An 18282-nucleotide genomic window follows, 5' to 3' on the forward strand; every position below is an offset into this window, starting at 1 on the left:
ACAGGGGGAGCTGAGCCCACCAGAGCCAGATCAGCCCCGATCAGCCCAGGAGCCCCAGGAGGTTCTGCTGCTGGTACCACTGGACCCCGGGTGCCGCTGCCTGAGCCACTGCCACGTTCCCCTGAGCCGGGGCTCCCTGGGCCCCACCATCCCTGCTGTTGGACAGACTCTCCTGTGCATTACCAGCCAGGTCCCCAAATCCAGAGTGTGTGTGTCCGTGGTCACGGGGTGCCTCATACCTGTGCCCTGGGGATGCAGGGGTCCGCCTCCACCAACACTCATAGTGGAGAATTCTCAGCATGTGGTGCAGATCCCAGGCAGGCTGACGATGTCAGGTGTCCTCTCCGTGCACAGCTGCTCAAGCAGGTGTCCATGGGCTGAAGTGGGCAGAAAGCTGCTTCCCAGAGACGTTCTGGGGTCGCTCCCGTGGCCCCTTCCGAGTGGCAGGTCAGGAGAGGATTTCTTCTACGTAGCAGAAATGGACGTTTAAACTGTTGGTTTTGTTGTGATTTTGTGTTCTGTTTTCTTGAATTTGCTATTCCTGATGATGAACTAGCTCTGGAAAACGTCCTGTTGGTCTGGTAGAAGTCTGCCTTGATACAGTGAATTCAAACATTCCCTGCTGTGCTTATTTGAAATAGGAGCAGGCATTTTCTATATTTTAGTGGCATATGGTGCTAAGATTTTATCATACTCTCTTACAAAGAGCCAGGAAACTTTCTCTGCTTAAAAATATGTGTTTATAAACAATCGGCTTGCAGTGAATATTCCCATCTGTTGGGTGAATATAATTTGTGTAGGAATTCCTGCAATAGGTGGAGTACTTTGCAACTTTCGTGTGTGTGTTTTCCCTGGTGAGACGTTAGACTACGGAGACAGCACCGAGCAGCATATGCCTGATCTTCAGCTTTGTTTGTTTCTCCCTGTTGAGAGCAGTGCCGTTTTGTGCAGAAGTACGCGGGATTACTGTAGAAATGCGTAAGAATTTAAAATCTATTCAGGGCACTGCAAGAACAGACAAACGGAACGAATAGCAATCACATAAATATCGTTATGGTGATGAAACTGTGCCTGTAGTTTGTCAGATATGTGTTCCAGTAACTTGTGTTACTTCTTTTCCAAAAACTTTTGTTGACTTTGTTTTAACCTAGTCTCAAAACTCCTCCTCATTATCATCACAGTATATAATAATCAAAGCTGCTCATCCTTCTAGTCTTGATTGGTAATTTAAATAAATGGCATTGACTCTGTGTTTTCAGTTTAGTATTGTTCTGATTGTCTCTACCAATTAATGTTTTTGTTTGAGATGAGCCATTCCTCAGAATAGAATACAATTTTGAAGAATGAAACTCAGCAGTATTTTTTTCAGAAAACATTTTATTAATCTTGCCGTAGGATCTCAAAATGGTTATCAGATTATTATTTGCTGAATATTGAATGACCTGTATTGTCCAAATGTTTTATTCATTTAAAATGTTTATGCCTATGAACTCCTTTTTCTGGTTGACCTATTGGATATACTTAAGTTAAAAGATGAGCAATTAGTTGAATGTAAGTGATTTCCAGGTATGCTTGGGAGCTGAGCAAATACAGCATACCACACTTGGGGCCTTTTGCTTGATTTTGTTTTAAGTCTCTCTGGTTATACTTTATAAGAGGAAGTATTTTTAAATTGAAGATATCTGACACCAGAGCACGCTTTTCATAAAGGATAGCATCACTGTGTTTTCTCTTTTTCAGAAAACAGTTATGGTTCTTTTTTTCTTTCTTAGGATAGACAGCCTCCCACGTGTGAACAGTATCCAGGACTCAAGCTTTATTCTTGATTTTTGAAGAACATTGTCTAGAAACCAATTAATGTGCTCTCCTAAGTAGTGTCGAAGGTTTGAGCTCCAGAGCTGTGGGACTTGCTTCAAGGGGTCCTTGCTTGTATCTCCTGATTGTTTATGGGTTTAAAAATATCCTGCATTATAAAACTAACAGGAAACCTAAACCAGCGCTTTTATGGGAACTGTACCTTCTAACTACCCCTTTTTTCCCCTATATCATTTTACTGAAGTTTTTTAGAAAGGCATTAATTTGAGGAATGGTTACTTATGGTCACAGGAATGGCAAGTACAAATGAAATGACCTTTCAGTCATTCAGAAAAGTTTGTAAAGTTAATGTCAGGCCATACGTGGAGTAAGATGGGAAAGCACGTGGGCTGTTTTGGGCGCTGCCTGTGCCCTGCTGTGGGTGGACAGGGGAGCTGTGCCGGGCAGTTGCTGCTTGCTCTGCCTTAGCATCCTGTGCCTCGTCCTGCATGGCTGGCACTTTTATGCACAGCGGCACAACATAGTGTGTTAAGGTTGCTGCCAGTCCTAGAAATAATTTTTAGAAAATTATGAGAGGTAGAATTATAAAAAAAAAAATTGAAAGATCTAATTTTTAAGAGTAACGACTTTTAGCTATTTAACATTTCTCATCCATTCAAGCAGTCATAAGTGACACCTGCTCCGTGCCTGACACGGTGGTACAGTGATGAAAAGGCAGGTCCAGGACTTAGCGTCACGTCATATTTGCAGCCTAGTTGGAGAGACAGACGGCAATTAATAAATTGCAGTTGCAGTAATTGTGTTGGTCAGGGAAGAGCCACATAGATACTGATTTACCGAAAATAAAATATTTGTTGAGCACCTACTGGCGAGATGCCAGCGCTGTCCAGATACGGAACCATTAACACTGCTTTTTGGTGTTTGGCAGGTATATTATTCCGTCTTTACAGAGGCTGGATGCTGGGTTTTACCGCTGTGTGGTTCGGAACAGGATGGGAGCTCTCTTACAAAGAAGATCAGAAGTTCACGTCGCATGTACGTGCACACTGGAGAACTCTGCAAGCGTTAAGTAGCACGGCGGCGTCTGTGGGTGCTGGCCAGTCGCCTTCACCCGTGGTGGGGACTGAGGTTCTGTCTCGGGTTCTACTGGGGATAGGATAATCGCTAAAACTGATCGAAAGATAAGTAAACAGTCGATGTAGCTGGTCCAGTGAAGATGAGGTAAAGGCCACTGTTCCCAGTCCAGTAGATCCAGGGCCCTGTAAGGCACTGTGGAGGATAAAAAAAAGTGGACAGGATGCCTTCTGACTCAGGAATTAGCTGCTCTTAGCTTTTATTATATTTAGATTCGAATGTTTTTAAAATGAAAAATTAAACCCAATTAGGTAAATCAGTTCACAGTCAGTTACTTCCAGTTTTGCTTAGAAAGCCTTCCGCTGCACAGCAGGAAGTGCGCGGACAGCGCGCACCAGCGCTGTAGGGACGAGTCAGTGCTCCGCTCCGCTGGCCGGCGCGTGGAGGACGAGGCTCTGCCCAGTGGCCGAGGGGCTCTCGGAAGGCAGGGCTTGGGCCTGCCGGTGCTCTGTGGGCGCGCGGGGGGCGGGGAGGGGGAGGGCTGGCCCGCAGGGCGCTCGGTGCCTGTGCAGCCCGAAATCCCGCCCGGCGCGGCCTGTGGGCTTCGTTACCTTGTGAAAGCGGCTCTTCACTTAGAAGAAAGTGAAACGCGGTAGGAAAGGGTAAATCACACATGGCTCTGTCGCAGTGGATTTCGGAGGGCTCTAAAGAGCTCCGAAAGTGGGCCGCGCCGACCTTGGTGACAGTGCTTTCCCCGGGGCTGCGTCTGACCCCAGCTGAGGCCGCTGCTTGCAGCAAAGCAGCCCCGGGCGTCCTGCTGCGCGCGCCGGCCGGGCGGGCGCGCGGGGCGCGGGCTGAATCACCAGGAAGGCGTAGCTTTCTGAAGGGCGGTGGTGAGGTCGCTCAGCTAAACTTGTCTGCAGAATAACTCAGAACTTTCATTCAGCTGAGTAATTGAAAACAGAATTCACAAGTGAAAAATTACGGTCAACACCCAAAACATTTGAATACAGTTAGACTTTATTACAATGCATTAAATTCTATTTTTTAAAACTTGGACTTTGTCGTCCTCCATTACGCTTTCCTTGTTCCATCCTTTATCTCTAGTGCTAGGTTTTCCTCTCTCTTTTCTCCTCTTTGATAACAGATTCCCCTTAATTTAAAATAACCATGAGCATATTCCTAATCTGTTTCATTTGTTTGTTTCATCTTTTTCCTAGAATACTAAATGCTGCTTGTAACATAGGAAATAATTTTTTTGAATCATAAATCCATTGATAATAGAGATCTTTTATGGACTATTCCAAATTTACATGAATTCAGACAAAAATACAGCACGTATGCCACATCGGTGTGTGTATGCATGTATCTGTACCTGATCATAATGTGAAAATTTTTCAGAAATTTCACACAGTACTAATTTTTAAATTGGCCACTTATACCCACACTCTGATGGCTGGGTTTTCCCTTGTGATCCCAGTTTTTGAATGTTGTAAACCGGTAGCACAAAGACTGGGAGAAACCTACTTGCCCCAAGTTAAGTCAGTAGTGTGGGGTTTGGGGAACCCTCTAAAAAAGAATGGTTAAAAAATATTTCTCCCAGAAGATCTCTTGGGGTCGTTCACCCCAGAAACGAGGAGAAGGAGGCACTGAGCAGGACAGTGGTGCCTGGGTGGCAGCCCCTGAGGGGTGTGGGAGCCGGGAGAGGCCTGAAAACATTGTTACCACTTCTGTGAGAACACTTCCTGTGGTGTGACGATGCTTTTCAGCAATTTTTGTCACTGTTAGAATCAGTTGCAAACGTTTCACTGTATTGTTGCAGCAACACAGAGCCCAGGAGGTTCTGCTGAGTCACGCGTGTGGGGGCCACTTCGGGGGCACGTGGCTCTGCCTCGTGTCCACCCCCCCCAGAGCCGCCCTCACCAGCACTGTCGCTGGTCCCTCGTCCCGCTGCTTAATTACAGCAACAGCGGCGACTGTGCAATAACATGCAGTTGTTTCCATCCTTGACCTCCCTCCCCCTCAAAAAGAGTTTTCTAGAACTTTAAAGGTCTGATTTTTCTCTGCAGATATGGGGAATTTCATGGATACAGACCAGAGAAAAATGGTCTCGCAAGGACAGGCAGCCGTTCTCAACCTCCTGCCCCTCGCCAGCTGCCCCAGACCTCAAGTGACTTGGTTCCGAGAAGGACACAAGATTATCCCAAGCAACCGAATGTAAGTTGTTCCCGGCGTTTACATTTAAATACAACTCACTGCGCTTGCTGGCACCCTTTACGTGTTAAACGTATCAATTAAGCTTTGGAAAGAGTGACCGAGCCTGGGAGACCTACCCCAATCCTTAGTAGAAGGCTGTTTTCAGACTGGCTTGGAAACTTTTAAGCCCTTTAAGAAAATCGTCATGTAATGTTATTCAGGATGCCGCAGGCCCAACTAAGGCGCCCTCGCTCTTGACGGCGCGGTCTTTTCCTTACCCGAGCGCGCTTTCTGGGAGGTCGCTGTCATCCTGAGCTGGGTTAGCGCCACGCGCTAGTTTAATGAGTGCTGGTATTTACTTGCAGGGCTGTGGGTTCTTCCCTCTCTTTACTGAGCCGTGTTCGATACTTTCTTTGACAATAAAGCAGTGATTACTGCTTACTTCTCTTTATCCTCTTACCCCACCGTGACAGTTTTATTTCCCTTCGTCTAATTAGTGGCTCGCCCATCTAGAGCAGAGTAGTCGCTTCGTGATTAGTTAAGCATTATTTCAAGGTGTTCTTGCCTGTCTCACATTCAAGGTATTTATCTAATGCCAAACAGTTTCTTCTTTTGGAGCTCTAAGTGATTGAAAAGAACATTTGATATATTATTTCATAAGTGGACATTTTGCAATGTAATTTAAAGACAGTACGCCAGATGTAAAGGGTTCCAGGTTGGACGTTGCTGAAAGAACCACAAAATGCTGCAAGCTTGGGCAGAAAGTCATGCTTACGCCATCAGACAGTTGCACTCAGAAAAATATTCATGAAAAGAAACTGGTTTTGTTTTTGCTTTTTTCCCTATAAAGATATGTGTAAGAATTTGCTGAATAGATTTTCAATGTACTTTCTCCCTGGCCTGAGCATCTCTGTGGTTCCCTCTCTAAGCCCAATATCCCCACGCGTTCACTCGGGCATCCGAACCCTGCTTGAGCCGAGATGATTCTTAAGCTTATTTAGCAGGTGTTTCTACTTTGGTTATTGGAAACAGGAAAAGTATTGAAACATATAAAAGCCATATTTTAAAAATCTAACGAAAATACCAGTTACCTTCGAAAATGGGATGACTTCTGTCCTTTTTCTTTATTTTATTAAAAGTTTCTGAGGTATCCACCTTTACGTTGATTCCAATTAGAGCAGATGCCTCTGGGGTTGGGATGAGACAAAGATGAGGGATCAGTTTCTCGTTCTCATCAAAGACCATTAGGCTGAAAGAAAAGGCAGCTGAGATGGGTTCTTGTGAAATATTCTGGAGGGCCTAGTGTCAGCCCGTGCGGCTGGGCAGCGTCGGGCTGAATTCGGGGGATGAGTCACTCCTGGGGGCGGGGGGTGGGCTGACTTAGGGCTTCTCTCAAACCCTGGAGTTTCTAATCAGTGTCAGTGTGGAAGAATTACTTTAACTCAGCAACAAATAACTATGTAGTAATTCACTTGTTAACTTGTAGTCTAGCTATATTCGTGAGGCAACATTTATTCAAGACGTTACAAAGGATACAGACTGAAATAACAACTCCTAATTTTGCAAGCTTTGCGTTTTTTAATTGGCAGATGCTTGCTGAAGGCTGTTGACTTCCTGGTGAGCTAGTAACGCGGAGGGGCCAGCAGCGCTTTCCCTCAGTGTCGCGCCACACAAGCGGGCCGCTTGCGGCGTGAAGCTACTGCATTGGTAGATCTCCAATCTCAGTAGAATAATATGCCAGTATAGGCTCTTTTAAGGGTTGAGATGAGGCTGCTTATGGATATTTACACTTTTTCAAGGCCCTTTAGTTTCATATTTTCCACCGCATCATCACCCCCACGTCTATTAAGTACCTGCCATGCAAGGTATCATAAATCAGGACTCACGTAGTTTTCTCAAGTTTATACGTCAGTCAAAGGTACACTCCTTTCCACTTCTGAAAGTTCAGCTTTGGACCTCAGATGCGGGGCATTTATGCGTTGCCCCCTCCCAGGTGGCTGGCAGACAAAAGTCAGACGGCGTTGGAGCACCTGCACCAGCAGAGGGATCATGTAAAAGTGGAACGTCTGACTCAGCGTTCCACACCTGTTGAAACAGGTCAAGCCTCGCCACCTGCTGTTAACCTGGCGCTCTGAGGTCGGTCCCCTAACACAAGGGAGAGATGGACCTTGTCTTCGGGAGGGGGAACCTCATCTTGCCACCCCAACTCCCCTGTTTTTAAATGTTATCCCATAACCTTAAAAATGTGACCTTTAGGCTCACAAATGATTTTTTTTTTTTCATTTTCAAGGAAACATTAAGTCTAATGTTCCTCAACTTGAGAAATTGGCTGAACAGCCTATCAACAGTTGTAACTCCAGCTATGACCTCCTGAGCACCACCTTAACACATCTCCTCTAACCCTCACAGTCGCCTTCCGAGGCAGGTGTAATTAGCCATCGGAATGAGGATCGGAGGTGTGAAGTGACCCAGCCAGGGGCACACAGCTGGCAGGCGGCCGAGCTGGGACTCAGACTGGGTCTGCCTGACTCTAACTCGCACGCTCTCCTCCGCATCCGGCTAATTCTTCTCTTCACTTTGTTTTGTGGAACCTTCTTCATGCTTTTGATTTATTTTTTCCTTACACTGCTTTCATCTTTTTTCTCCTTTTGGGGGCACCAGCTTTCAATCTGAAACACTATAGGTCAGCCTGGATTTGCCACGAGCCACAGTCTCGCAGAGACACGCCTGCGTCAGCGCCGAGGACGCCTGTGTGCGTCTTGTTTGTCCCTTCTGTGCTCACCCCTACCTCCAGGAGTTGTTGACAGAGGGAGGGCAGTGTGACCTTCCAGTTAAGGCAGGACTTAATGGAAGTCCCAGGCCTGGTGGGAGGTGGACACGGAGATGATCCCTGCACGGCGATCACAGGTTGCTTAGCGCAGGGCGACGGGCAACGAGGGGTGTGGGGGTGACGACCGTGCTCAGAACCCGCCCCCGCCCCGACAGCCTCCGTTCCTGAGCTGCGAGTTGTTGGATGAAGAATAGACGGTGTCGGGAAAACAGCTGAACTCCGTCGTCATTCCCAGGAAAGCAGTTGAAGTGAACGTCCCAGTGGTGGTCCCGAGCCACTCCACATTCGCGAAGGAGAGGCTGAGTGGAACCCTGGCAGAGCTCTGACTGCAGCTTGGGCACCTGCCTCAGTCACCCACGAAGCCTTTGTGGAGGGCACGCTGTGTGCAGATGCCGTCCTAGGTGGTGAACCAAGGAGCCCTGTCCTCAGGGAACCGACATCCACCTGGAGGGAGGGAGACGCCAGCCTGGCAGTGCGGCAGTGCCGGCGGACGCTGCGGGGCGGGGGCAGGAGGGCAACGGGACGCAGTAGGGAGGGGCGGCTATTTTAGACGTGGAACCCGCGCAGGCCGCTTGGACACTAAACCTGTGTGGATCCACAGAGCGGGGCGGGGGGGGCGCACACTGGTGAGGAGGGCACGTGTGGACGCTCAAGGTGGGCACGTGCCTGTGGTGTCTGAGGAGCGGCACGGAGGCCAGTGGGGCCGCTGTGGACCAGGGAGGGGCGGGAGACAAGGTCGTCCAGGAGACAAGGTCATCCAGGTCCCTGGGACCAGATTCCTGGGAGCAGGTTACTTGGCCAGGGTGAGGACTTGGGCATCCATGCTGGGCACCGGAGCGGAGCAGCGCCTGGCCCCACTCAGGACTCTCTGTGGAGGGCTGTGTTAACAGTCGACTGTAGGACGACAGAATGGGAAACCAGGAGCCCGGGAGGGGCTGCTGCAAGGACTTGGGGGCTCAGATCGGGGTGCTGGGGGCCGGGGGAGAGACTGGCCGGATGCTGGTGCATTGTGGAAGCAGAAACAGATTTCCTGCTGGACTGGACGTGTCATGTGAGAGGAGAGAAGCGCCGGTAACTCCAGGAGCTTGGGGCTGAGCGACTGGCGGGATGCAGTTACCATCTCCTGAAATGGGGAGACGATGTGGGGGTTGGTGGTGGTGTCTGAAGTTTGTTTGGGCATGTCAAGTGCGATATGTCAGGAGACGGCCGAGAGGATCCAGTTGTGGGACAGTTGTGTGTATGTCAGACTGAGCGCTAGCGGAGAGGTCGTGGTTAGACTTGGGGCCGCTGCTTTGTTGGTATTTGCAGGTCTTCAAGCTCTGGCGGGACTGTCTGAGCTGGTAAGTGAGGCCCGGAGGGTTCCATCTTATCAGGGAGGAGGCCCATGGCTGCACGTCACACAGGACAACTGTGGGTAGGCAGGAAGGGAATGTGTGAGAGTGTTTTGAGAATCGCAGAACCGAGCCAGGAGAAGGGGAGGACTGGGCGGTGACCAGGAAGCAGGCCGACACTTGCGTAGCCTCCCGGGGCCATCCAGGCCCTGAGTCCTGGGACTCTTGGATGTTAGGGGACGTGTGACATGGCAAAGGGGTGAAGTGGCAGGAGCAATAGAGAACTAGTGAGGTGGGAAGGGGGCACAGGAGGAAGACAGAGTCTCAGGACTGGAGCAGGTGACTCTAGGGTCTGTACCCGTGACCCGCACATGCCAGCCTCCCCTTCAGACTTCGGCTGGTGGCCGTCACCACCGAGCGCTGTGACAGTAGGCCCCGCCTCCTAAGCAGCCCTCGCCGCCCCTGGGTACTGACCGTCAAAAGCGTCCTTGTTTCTGTAACTCTGCCTGGCCTGGTGCTGTGCAGGGCAGGCCCGCGGCACTGGAAGGGCTGAACAACGAACTGAGCAAGTGTGAAGAAAAGGTGTGTGACACCTGTAAGCTCCCCGCCAAGGAGGGGAAAAGGCGTGATGGGCCTCAGGAGAAAACCCCGCTGACGGAGGAGAGATGTGTCTGAGACAGGCAGACAGCACTGGAAGGAACTGAGAGTAAGTCGTACTCAGAACTTAGAGTAGGTAATTACAGGTTTTATTTATCTGAGAAGATGAAAAAAATGCATGTTTATTTTTTCTGGTTTGCTGAATCTGAACAGTTAGTTTGCTGTCTTTGCATATCAAAGATGAGAGTAGCCTTGTCTTATAAACATAGTCTAGTTTGATAGTAAAATTGTTCTGTGTTGTTTCAGTTAAGATGCATGTTCTTTGTTTCCTTTTATTTCTCAAAATATGAAACGTGAATGTTGATGTCGTGCGGTGTTTCTCTTACCTCCAGGAGGTAATTTATGTCGGCAGTTATCAGATTAGGACGCAGAAACTTGTTCTGTGCAATGCCATTCTTTTGCTTAATTGCAGGTTTCTGTGCTCAAATGGCACTGTGCAGCCTACCTGACAGGAATGCATAGGCATAAGTGTGCTGGCCTGTGTTTCTCTGGGAAGGCAAGGTTTACAGATTAAATATTTCAAGCCTCCAGCCAGCTTTGAGGGATGACTTGCCAGGAATGATCTGAATTGTGAAGTATCGGCAGTAAACAGCATGCCAGGTGACTAGAAACAGTCTGACTCCTAATTGTCCATGCTTAAATACCTGAACATCCATTAACATATTACCAGTTCATTTCTACTGCTGCAAGAAAGATTTGTTTAAATGAGCACTTATATTGGAAGTCACAACCTAGTGCTTGAAAGAAGGATGTCTGGTTGTAATAATATTTTTATAGTTAACTGGGCTTTCAAAACTATGCTTTTAAAATTTTTATATTATGTTTTATAGGCATTTTGTGACTGTTTATAGAGTATGTCTATACGTGTAAGTTGAGCCATATTTGGTATAAGTGAGAAAGACTGGGATGTGTGGGCTCAGACCTGCTTCCACCGTTAATTCTGACCTTGGGCAGGATCATCCCCTGTGCTTTGCCTCCATTTCCTCCTGTCAGAATTGAGGAAGGTCAAGTGAATGGCCCCTGAGGGCCTTTCTGGTGTTCACACTCAGCGGTGCTCGGGAAGGCGCCCGTGGCCACTCCTGCTGCCCCTCCCCCCTTCTTCCTTCGCGCACCGGGGGTACTTGGTGAGGGCTTATTCTGTGCCACGCACTGTTTAGCTGCCAGGGTCAGAAAGGGAATGAGGCTTCAAAGCTCCTCCCCTCCCCACGTTATGGTCCAGTGTGGGATTCTTTCAGGGATGGTGAAAGCCACGAGGGAGAGGAGCGGGGAGGGAGACGGGAGAGGGCTGAGTGGGAGGTGGCCCTCTACCTCGAGGAGCCAGGGACAGCCTCTCTTTGCAGCTGATGTTTGAAAACCGCTTTATTGGGTTGTGATTTACGTGCAGCACAATGCACAGAGCACACACACAGGTTGATGGACTTTAACAAGTGTGTGCACGGATGCCATTAGCACCCTAATGAAGCTCCCCAGTGCGGTTGTTACCCCGTGCCCTGCACCCCCGCCCACTAGTCTAGTTTCTGTTCCCGTAGGTTAGTTCACTTGTCCTAGAATCTCTTAAAGAAGGTGAAATCTTCTGTTCCTGCCCTCTTTCATTCAACACAATTCCTGCGATATAATCAAGGTGATATTTAATACCAAGAACTATTAATATTTTTGAGCAGGTGACACTGTTTTAAGTGTTTTCTCTATACCGATTCATTTAATGCTGCCAGCTGCCCAGCGAGTCTTGCTGTTATGACCCTCACTTTGCCGAGAGGCACAAGGACAGGAGGCGGGCAGCCGGTCAGTGTGAGCGCCTCTGGCCCTGCTCTCGGGCTGACGCCTGCCAGGTGAGGAGCCAGTGCTGCCCAGCCCTGGGGGTGAGCATTCTGAGCAGCGGGGCCACGTCCACGCAAAAGCAGGAAGGAGCTTGCTGTACTTGCTGGACTGAGGGCCTGCGGTGGTCAGGGCATGGGGGAAAGCGGCAGGAAGAGTGGAAAGAGAAGAAGCCTGAAAAGGAAACAGATCCTGGAGGCGCCAGAATCTGGAAAGAAATCTGGATTTTATTCCATATACAGCGGGATGTCTTTGGAAGTGTTTGTGGTTTGTTTGTTTGGGTTGTTTTTATTTTTTGTTTGAAACTTTTTGCAATTGTCGTAAAATATGCGTAACATAGAATTTACCATCTTAACTATTTTTCAGTGTAATTCAGTGCATTAAGTGCATTTACACTGCTGTGCAGCCGTCACCACCATTCATCTTAGCGCTCCTTCACCTTGCCAAACTGAAACTCTATCCCCACTAAATAATAACCCCCCCACTGCCCCAGCCCCGGCACTCCTCTCCTGCTTTCGGTCCCTGTGAGTGTGAAGCTGGTAGGTCCCTCACATAAGTGGAATCACAGTATTTATTTGCCCCCCACTTTTAATTAAACAGCATTTTGAGTTCATTGTGGGTTCCCCTGCAGTTGTCAGGGAGGCAGCACGCCCTTTGCCCAGTTCCCCCATGGGCTGAGCACTTGCGGGCCTGCAGCACAGCGCGCGGCCAGGACGGCCATGTTGACGCGTCGAAGCCTGGAGCACCTCCGTTCCCCCAGGACCCCTCACGTTGCCTGTTTACAGCCACAGCACCTTCCTCAGCCCTCAGCCCCACCCGAAGCCCTGGCAGTCATAATCTGCTCTCCGTTTCTCTGATGTTATCACTTGAGACAGTTCTGTAAGTGGAGCCATGCCGTCTTTAGCCTTTGAGGGTTGGCTTTTTCCACCCAGTGTGGTTCCCTGGCTTGCTCAGGTTGCGCTTCCCCAACTGTGTCGTGTCGTTGTCCGTGGTGCTGACGCACCACAGCTTGTGTCTCCGTCCACCTGTTGAAGGACATCTGGGTTGGGTCCTGTTTTCCACCCTGTTATTAAAGCTGCTGTAAACGTCCTTGTATGTGTTTTGTATGAACATGTCTTCATTCCTCTGGGATAGATGCCCAGGAGAGCAGTGACTGGCTGTGTGGTAGTTGCATGTTTAGTTGTTTTAGGAAAATGCCAGGCTGTTTCCAGAGTGACTGCACCATTTTATGTTCCCGCCAGCAGTGTGAGTGGCCCAGTTTCTCTGCTTCCTCACTAGCATTTGGTGTTGTCACTGTTTTTTATTTTAGCCATCCTGATGGGTGTGTAGTTATAACTCATTGTTTTTAATTTGCATTTCCCTAGTGGCTAATGATGTTGAACGTCTTTTAATGTGCTGATTTTAAAAAGGACCAAATAGGGAAAAGCTCAACTTCTTGAAGTGAAAAATACAATCATTTATTTAAAAGTCAGTTGAATGGGTGAAGGAGCAGACAGTGTGCAGCTGAAGTGAGAAATATTGTTCTGGTGTTTCTGAGGAAATGCTCCAAATAAAGCACAGAGACAGAAGATGGAAAATACAGGGGAACAGGCAGGAGACAGAGAGGGCAGAGTGCCCAGCAGAAATCCAAAGAGAGTCCCAGCAAGAAAGAACGGAGAGGGGCGGGGTCCTGCTCACAGACGGAATTGTTGTGATGCTTCCTGTCAAGACGGGTCTGCAGAGCCACGGAGCAGAATGAGCTGCAAGTAGGAAAAATAAAAATAAACCCAAATCTAAGCTTCTTATAGTGTAAGTGTAGAACCTCAAAGACAAAGAAGAAGTCTTCAAAGCACCCGCACCTGTAAGCCAGGGCTCCTCAGTGAGCAGCAGTTAGATGACAGTTGACAGCAACAACAGAGAAGACGACAGCAGAGAGGATCAGGAATGCTGCCTTCGCAGCCCCGGGGCACAGCTGTCGCGGGGAGCGTCACATCCAGCCTGACTGCTGTCCAGTCGTGAAGGAGAAAGGAGGACATTTTCAGAATGAGAATTTACATTTCTGAGAACTTTGCTGGAAGATGTATTGAGAATGGGCTTGAGGAAAAAGAGTGCTGAGTCTAGAAGGAGACAGAACGTTGGAAAGGTTGGTCTGCACTTCATAGTTTTCTCTGGTTAGGAAATGCTTGGTAACTGCAGTTTTAATATACTTAAAGAACAGAGAAGGAAGTGGCGACAGCGGGATGAGGTAACTCTGGGAACTTTATCGAGACTGGCTGCAGAGAAGTGGTGAGTCCCTGCGGTCAGGGGTTGCGTTTCTGTCAAGGTGGGAAATCACAGGATTCAGGCAGACAGAGTGGGGGTTGCTGGGCACGTTCCGGAAGCTGACCTCGTGCCTGCTGCTTTGGGACAAAGGGTACATCACAGCCGGAGATCCGTTCCTAAGCGGAGGCAGGAGCCTGTGGAGCGGGGGTGGGCATCTTACAATTACTTGGTTCCGTTTGAGTTGGCAATGTACTGTTTAACTGTAATGACAAGAGTTTAATATTCTATGTACCAATTTTTCATTTGAAAATACAATACCACTTCATTTTACATGGGCAGATCCAGTGACAATAATGCATTTCTTCACAAATGTGAGCCTATTACACACCTTAAGTCAGTTGTACATAATTGCATTCCACCAACTCTACATAATACTTTAATTAAAACTAGGATAATTAAAATACAGTTTTAATGAACAATAAATTCTGAACTTGCCAAGCCTGGAATGTGTTAGTGGAATCACACCTTGCTCTTTCTTTGCCCTTAAATCTGTATCCACGGTGTGTCTTGAAATGGCAACAGCCACGAGCAAGAGGCATTTTAATGCCTTTGTAAGTTTGTGCTAGTGAGTAATGTGCTGCTTTACTACCGCCATGTATCTGTCTGCCCTCCTTGCATGTAGTCAGTTGTTTGCTAATAATTATGTATAATCTGTAGAAGCAGAGAAGGGTTCCCTTTGTCTCCCCACCCCAGTTTTACTGAGCTATAATTGACATATAACCTTGTTTTATTTGAGGTATACAACATAATGATTTGATACATGTGTATACCACAAAATTACTACCACGATAAGTTTAGTTAATATTCCTCACAACACGTAGTTACAGTCTTTTTTCTTGTGATGAGAACCTTTAAGATCTCCTCCCTTAACTTTCACTCGTACAGTGCGGGTATTCGGGTACCACGCTGCACGCCACGTCCCCAGGACTTAGTACAAGGGGAAGCTTGTACCTTTGACACCTGCGCCCAGTTTCCTCCCGTCCCCTGCCTCTTGCAGCTGCCAATCTCTCCTCTGTTTCTGCGAGTGCAGTTTTTTTAGATTCCACGTGTAAGTGAGGTCATACAGTGTTTGTCTTCCTCTCGCTGACTTACTTCACTTAGCACAGTTCCCTCAAGTTTCCCCTCTTTTTTATGGCTGAATAATACTCGTATAAACATTCATCCGTTGCTGGACAGTTAGGTTGTTTCCATATCTGAACTACTGTAAATAGTGCTGCAATGAATGTTGGGGGTACAATATCTTTTTGAGATATTGATTCCATTTCCTTTGGATATATATTCAGAGGTGGAATTTCTGAGTCAAAAATATCTGTTTAAACTTTTGAGGAGCCTGCATACTGTTTTCCCCGGTGGCTGCACCGGTTTGCATTCCCACCAGCAGTGCCGGGGGGCCCTTCCCTCCACGGCCTCACCACCACTTGCTGTCTCTCGTTTGGTAGCAGCCATTATAGCAGATGTGCTGTGACGTCTCGTGGTAGTTTTGATTTGCATTTTCCTGACGATTAGTAGTTTTAAGCCTCTTTTCATGTACCTGACTGGTTATTTGAATATCTTCTTCAGTAAAATGTCTGTTTAGGTTCTTTGTCCATTTTTAATTGAATTATCTCTTTGTCTTGAAGGCCCAGCACCTTAGCACAGTGCTTGGCCATACTACGTAATTAATGTTCATTGGATGAAGAGAAAAGTATTTCTTGGGCGAATGAATAGTACTTAATTCATCCTGGGGAGATGGTGTCGGACTATGTACACGAGACTGAGACTCAGGAAATAAAGATCTGAGTCTCAGCTCTGTCTCTTAGTAGCCGCGTGACCTTGGGCAAGTCCTTGAACTGTCCCCAACAGCGGTGGTATGATGGGCTATCTCAAGCGGAGATCACGGTACCCACCCTACCAAGCGCTCGGAATTAGTGGTGCCTTGCAGGAGCGAACACGGGACGATGTGAGGCTCCCTCCGCCTCCCCTCCCCCTCCCTTCCTCCCCAGGTGAAAGCGTCCTTGGGGGTTTAAGCCCGTCTTCGCCCCGGCTGGGTAGGTAGGGAGGCGTTTCCACCTGTGCATCTAACGTATGCTTCATCACGCAGTCAGGTACCGGCGCCTTTTATGAGCTTCAGTGTCAGTGCTGCTCTCCCCAAATACAGGAGGTCATTCATTCATTCACTCATCTGTTCGCTTAGCAAGTACCTCACTGCACTGGTGTGACCCACGGGAGTCACTCCTGAAGCACAGATTCCCTATGAAGGAAATATACTTTGGGCTGCGGCCACGGGGACACTGCTGGAGCAAGCGAGTCGAGAAGACGGCGCAGCACTTCCACCTGTGCCCCGGGCGTGGGCGTGGCCCTGAGGGGCAGCTCCAGGAGGCTCCCGCACGTCCCTGGAGAGCCGGCGGGCAGGGTGGGACCCAGCGTGTGTGCGTGCTCTGGGGACTCTACCATGGCAAGCCTGGTCTCGTCTGATCCTACCACAGGGTGCTTAGGCAGAAATCTTGGATACCAGTGTGAAGTTCTCCCACACAGAGAAGGAAGGGAGAGGGAACCCCGGGAAGGAAGGGATGTGCTTAGAGCTTGGAGAAGGTCACGGGTGTCACATTCCAGGGCATGCATGCACTTTGGGGTTGGGGCTGTGATGAGCTGTGAATGGGAGAGAGCAAGGCAGTGGGGTCTGGGGCGGATCAGAGGAGGTCAGACAGATGGCAGGTGGCCAACTGAACTTGGCAGAAGTGCGGTAGAGTTGGCAGCCTCCTCCACGTGGTGCCCTCTTTGTGGGAAGAGGGCGGCCTTTCCGGGGGTGCAGTGCACCGTGCAGAGTCCTGGAGATCACGTGTAGGGAGGCGGTCGGGGACCATAAGCAGGAGAGGTCCTGTATGCGTGCCGCGTGTCTGAGGCGTGGATGGGCTTCGAGAGCCCGCGGGGCGTAGGGAGAAGAGCTGACTCGGAGAACCAGCTGTGCTCTCTCTGGTCATTTTACGATTCGGGGCAGGTCTAACTTGCTGCTTGCGGGACTCAGCTTTTTCACATGTAAAATGGGGTGAAACCAGTCCTGTGGGGGTCTTGTGTGAGAACACTTTGCTGGTTTGTTGGCTGGGGCTCTCGTGAGAGGAGGGAGCTGGCTGTCCTTGGGAGCACGGTGGTCCGTGGGGCAGGCGCATGGTGTGCAGCCAGTGCAGACTCTGTGGGGAGACCTGCATTGCTCTTGTCTTTCTGCAAGACTGCTCTAAATCTTCCTGGCATTCCAGTAAAGAAAGCAGAGGACGTCTTATCAGACCAATTTTGTGGATGACTGCGTGGTGGAAGAAAGTGGCTGTGTGATTTAAGGTCAAATCTCTGTTAGTGATAGAGCCAGGATGGCGCTCGGCCCCTGAATAATGCCTTTCTGTTGTTTTTGTGAATGTTTATGACGAAGTTGATCTCAGCTTGCCCCCAAGGGGGGTGATTTGGCAAAAGGGGCCCCCAGTGGGCATTTGCCACTGTTAGCCAGGTGTCCTAGGGCAAGTCTCTCACTTCTGTGGGACTCCTTTTCTTCATCTGGAAAGTAGAGGTGGTGGTAAACCAGCCTGCCCGCCTCACGGGACATTTATTTTCGTGTGTAATTTTCAAATATGGTAACAGATACAGTAGCCTTCTGTAAACTACAAAGTGTCATGTCTGTGTAACACGGAATCATTTTCTCATGAGGGCCCATTCTTCGCTGTAATCAGATCTGACCAAAGCCTGGTCAGATCTAATCGCTGGAGAATTTGCATCCAAATGACAGTTCCTAATGTCAGCGTCATCAATCATCCACTCAGCCTGTCAGTCAGTGGCTCTGGGGATAGAAGGATCAATACAGCGATTCTGGCTCAGAAGGGCTCACTGTCTCGTGAATGGATTGTAGCTAACTCATCGTAGCTCATCTTGTGTAGTTTTTTTTTTTTAATAATAGCTTTATTAAGATGTAACATACCTATCATAAATTCTTTTCAAAGAATGTATCATTTGAACTGTGTAGTTAATTTGGTGTCTTAGTCTACAGTTGACCTTTGAACAGTACAGGGTTAATCCACATCAGACTTGCAGTTGACCCTCTGTATCCCCGGTTCCTCTGCACCTGGAGGTGCAGCCGACTCTGGACCCCAGGTAACGCTGTAGTGTTTACTATTGAGAAATACCCACCTGCAGGTGGACCTACACAGTTCACACCTGCGAGGCTCAAGGGTCCAGCCTGCTCACAGAGTTGTGCAGTCGTCCCCGCTAACAGAACACCTCCATCGCTCCGAAAGGAAACCC

General features: G+C 48.7%; 1 protein-coding gene across 5 annotated transcripts in view; it reads left to right on the forward strand.

Annotated features, from left to right (window-relative positions):
- Nucleotides 1-18282, forward strand: part of SDK1 (sidekick cell adhesion molecule 1) — a 715898-nt gene that overhangs the window by 276092 nt on the left and 421524 nt on the right. For all 5 annotated transcript variants that reach the window (XM_074345583.1, XM_074345585.1, XM_074345587.1 and 2 more), the window contains exons 3-4: nucleotides 2744-2850; nucleotides 4959-5106. In XM_074345583.1, the coding sequence (XP_074201684.1) occupies nucleotides 2744-2850; nucleotides 4959-5106 (255 nt within the window). The remainder of the gene's footprint in view (nucleotides 1-2743; nucleotides 2851-4958; nucleotides 5107-18282) is intronic.

The sequence above is a fragment of the Camelus bactrianus genome, chromosome 18 (assembly GCF_048773025.1).
Source record: "Camelus bactrianus isolate YW-2024 breed Bactrian camel chromosome 18, ASM4877302v1, whole genome shotgun sequence".
NCBI classification, from domain to species: domain Eukaryota; kingdom Metazoa; phylum Chordata; class Mammalia; order Artiodactyla; family Camelidae; genus Camelus; species Camelus bactrianus.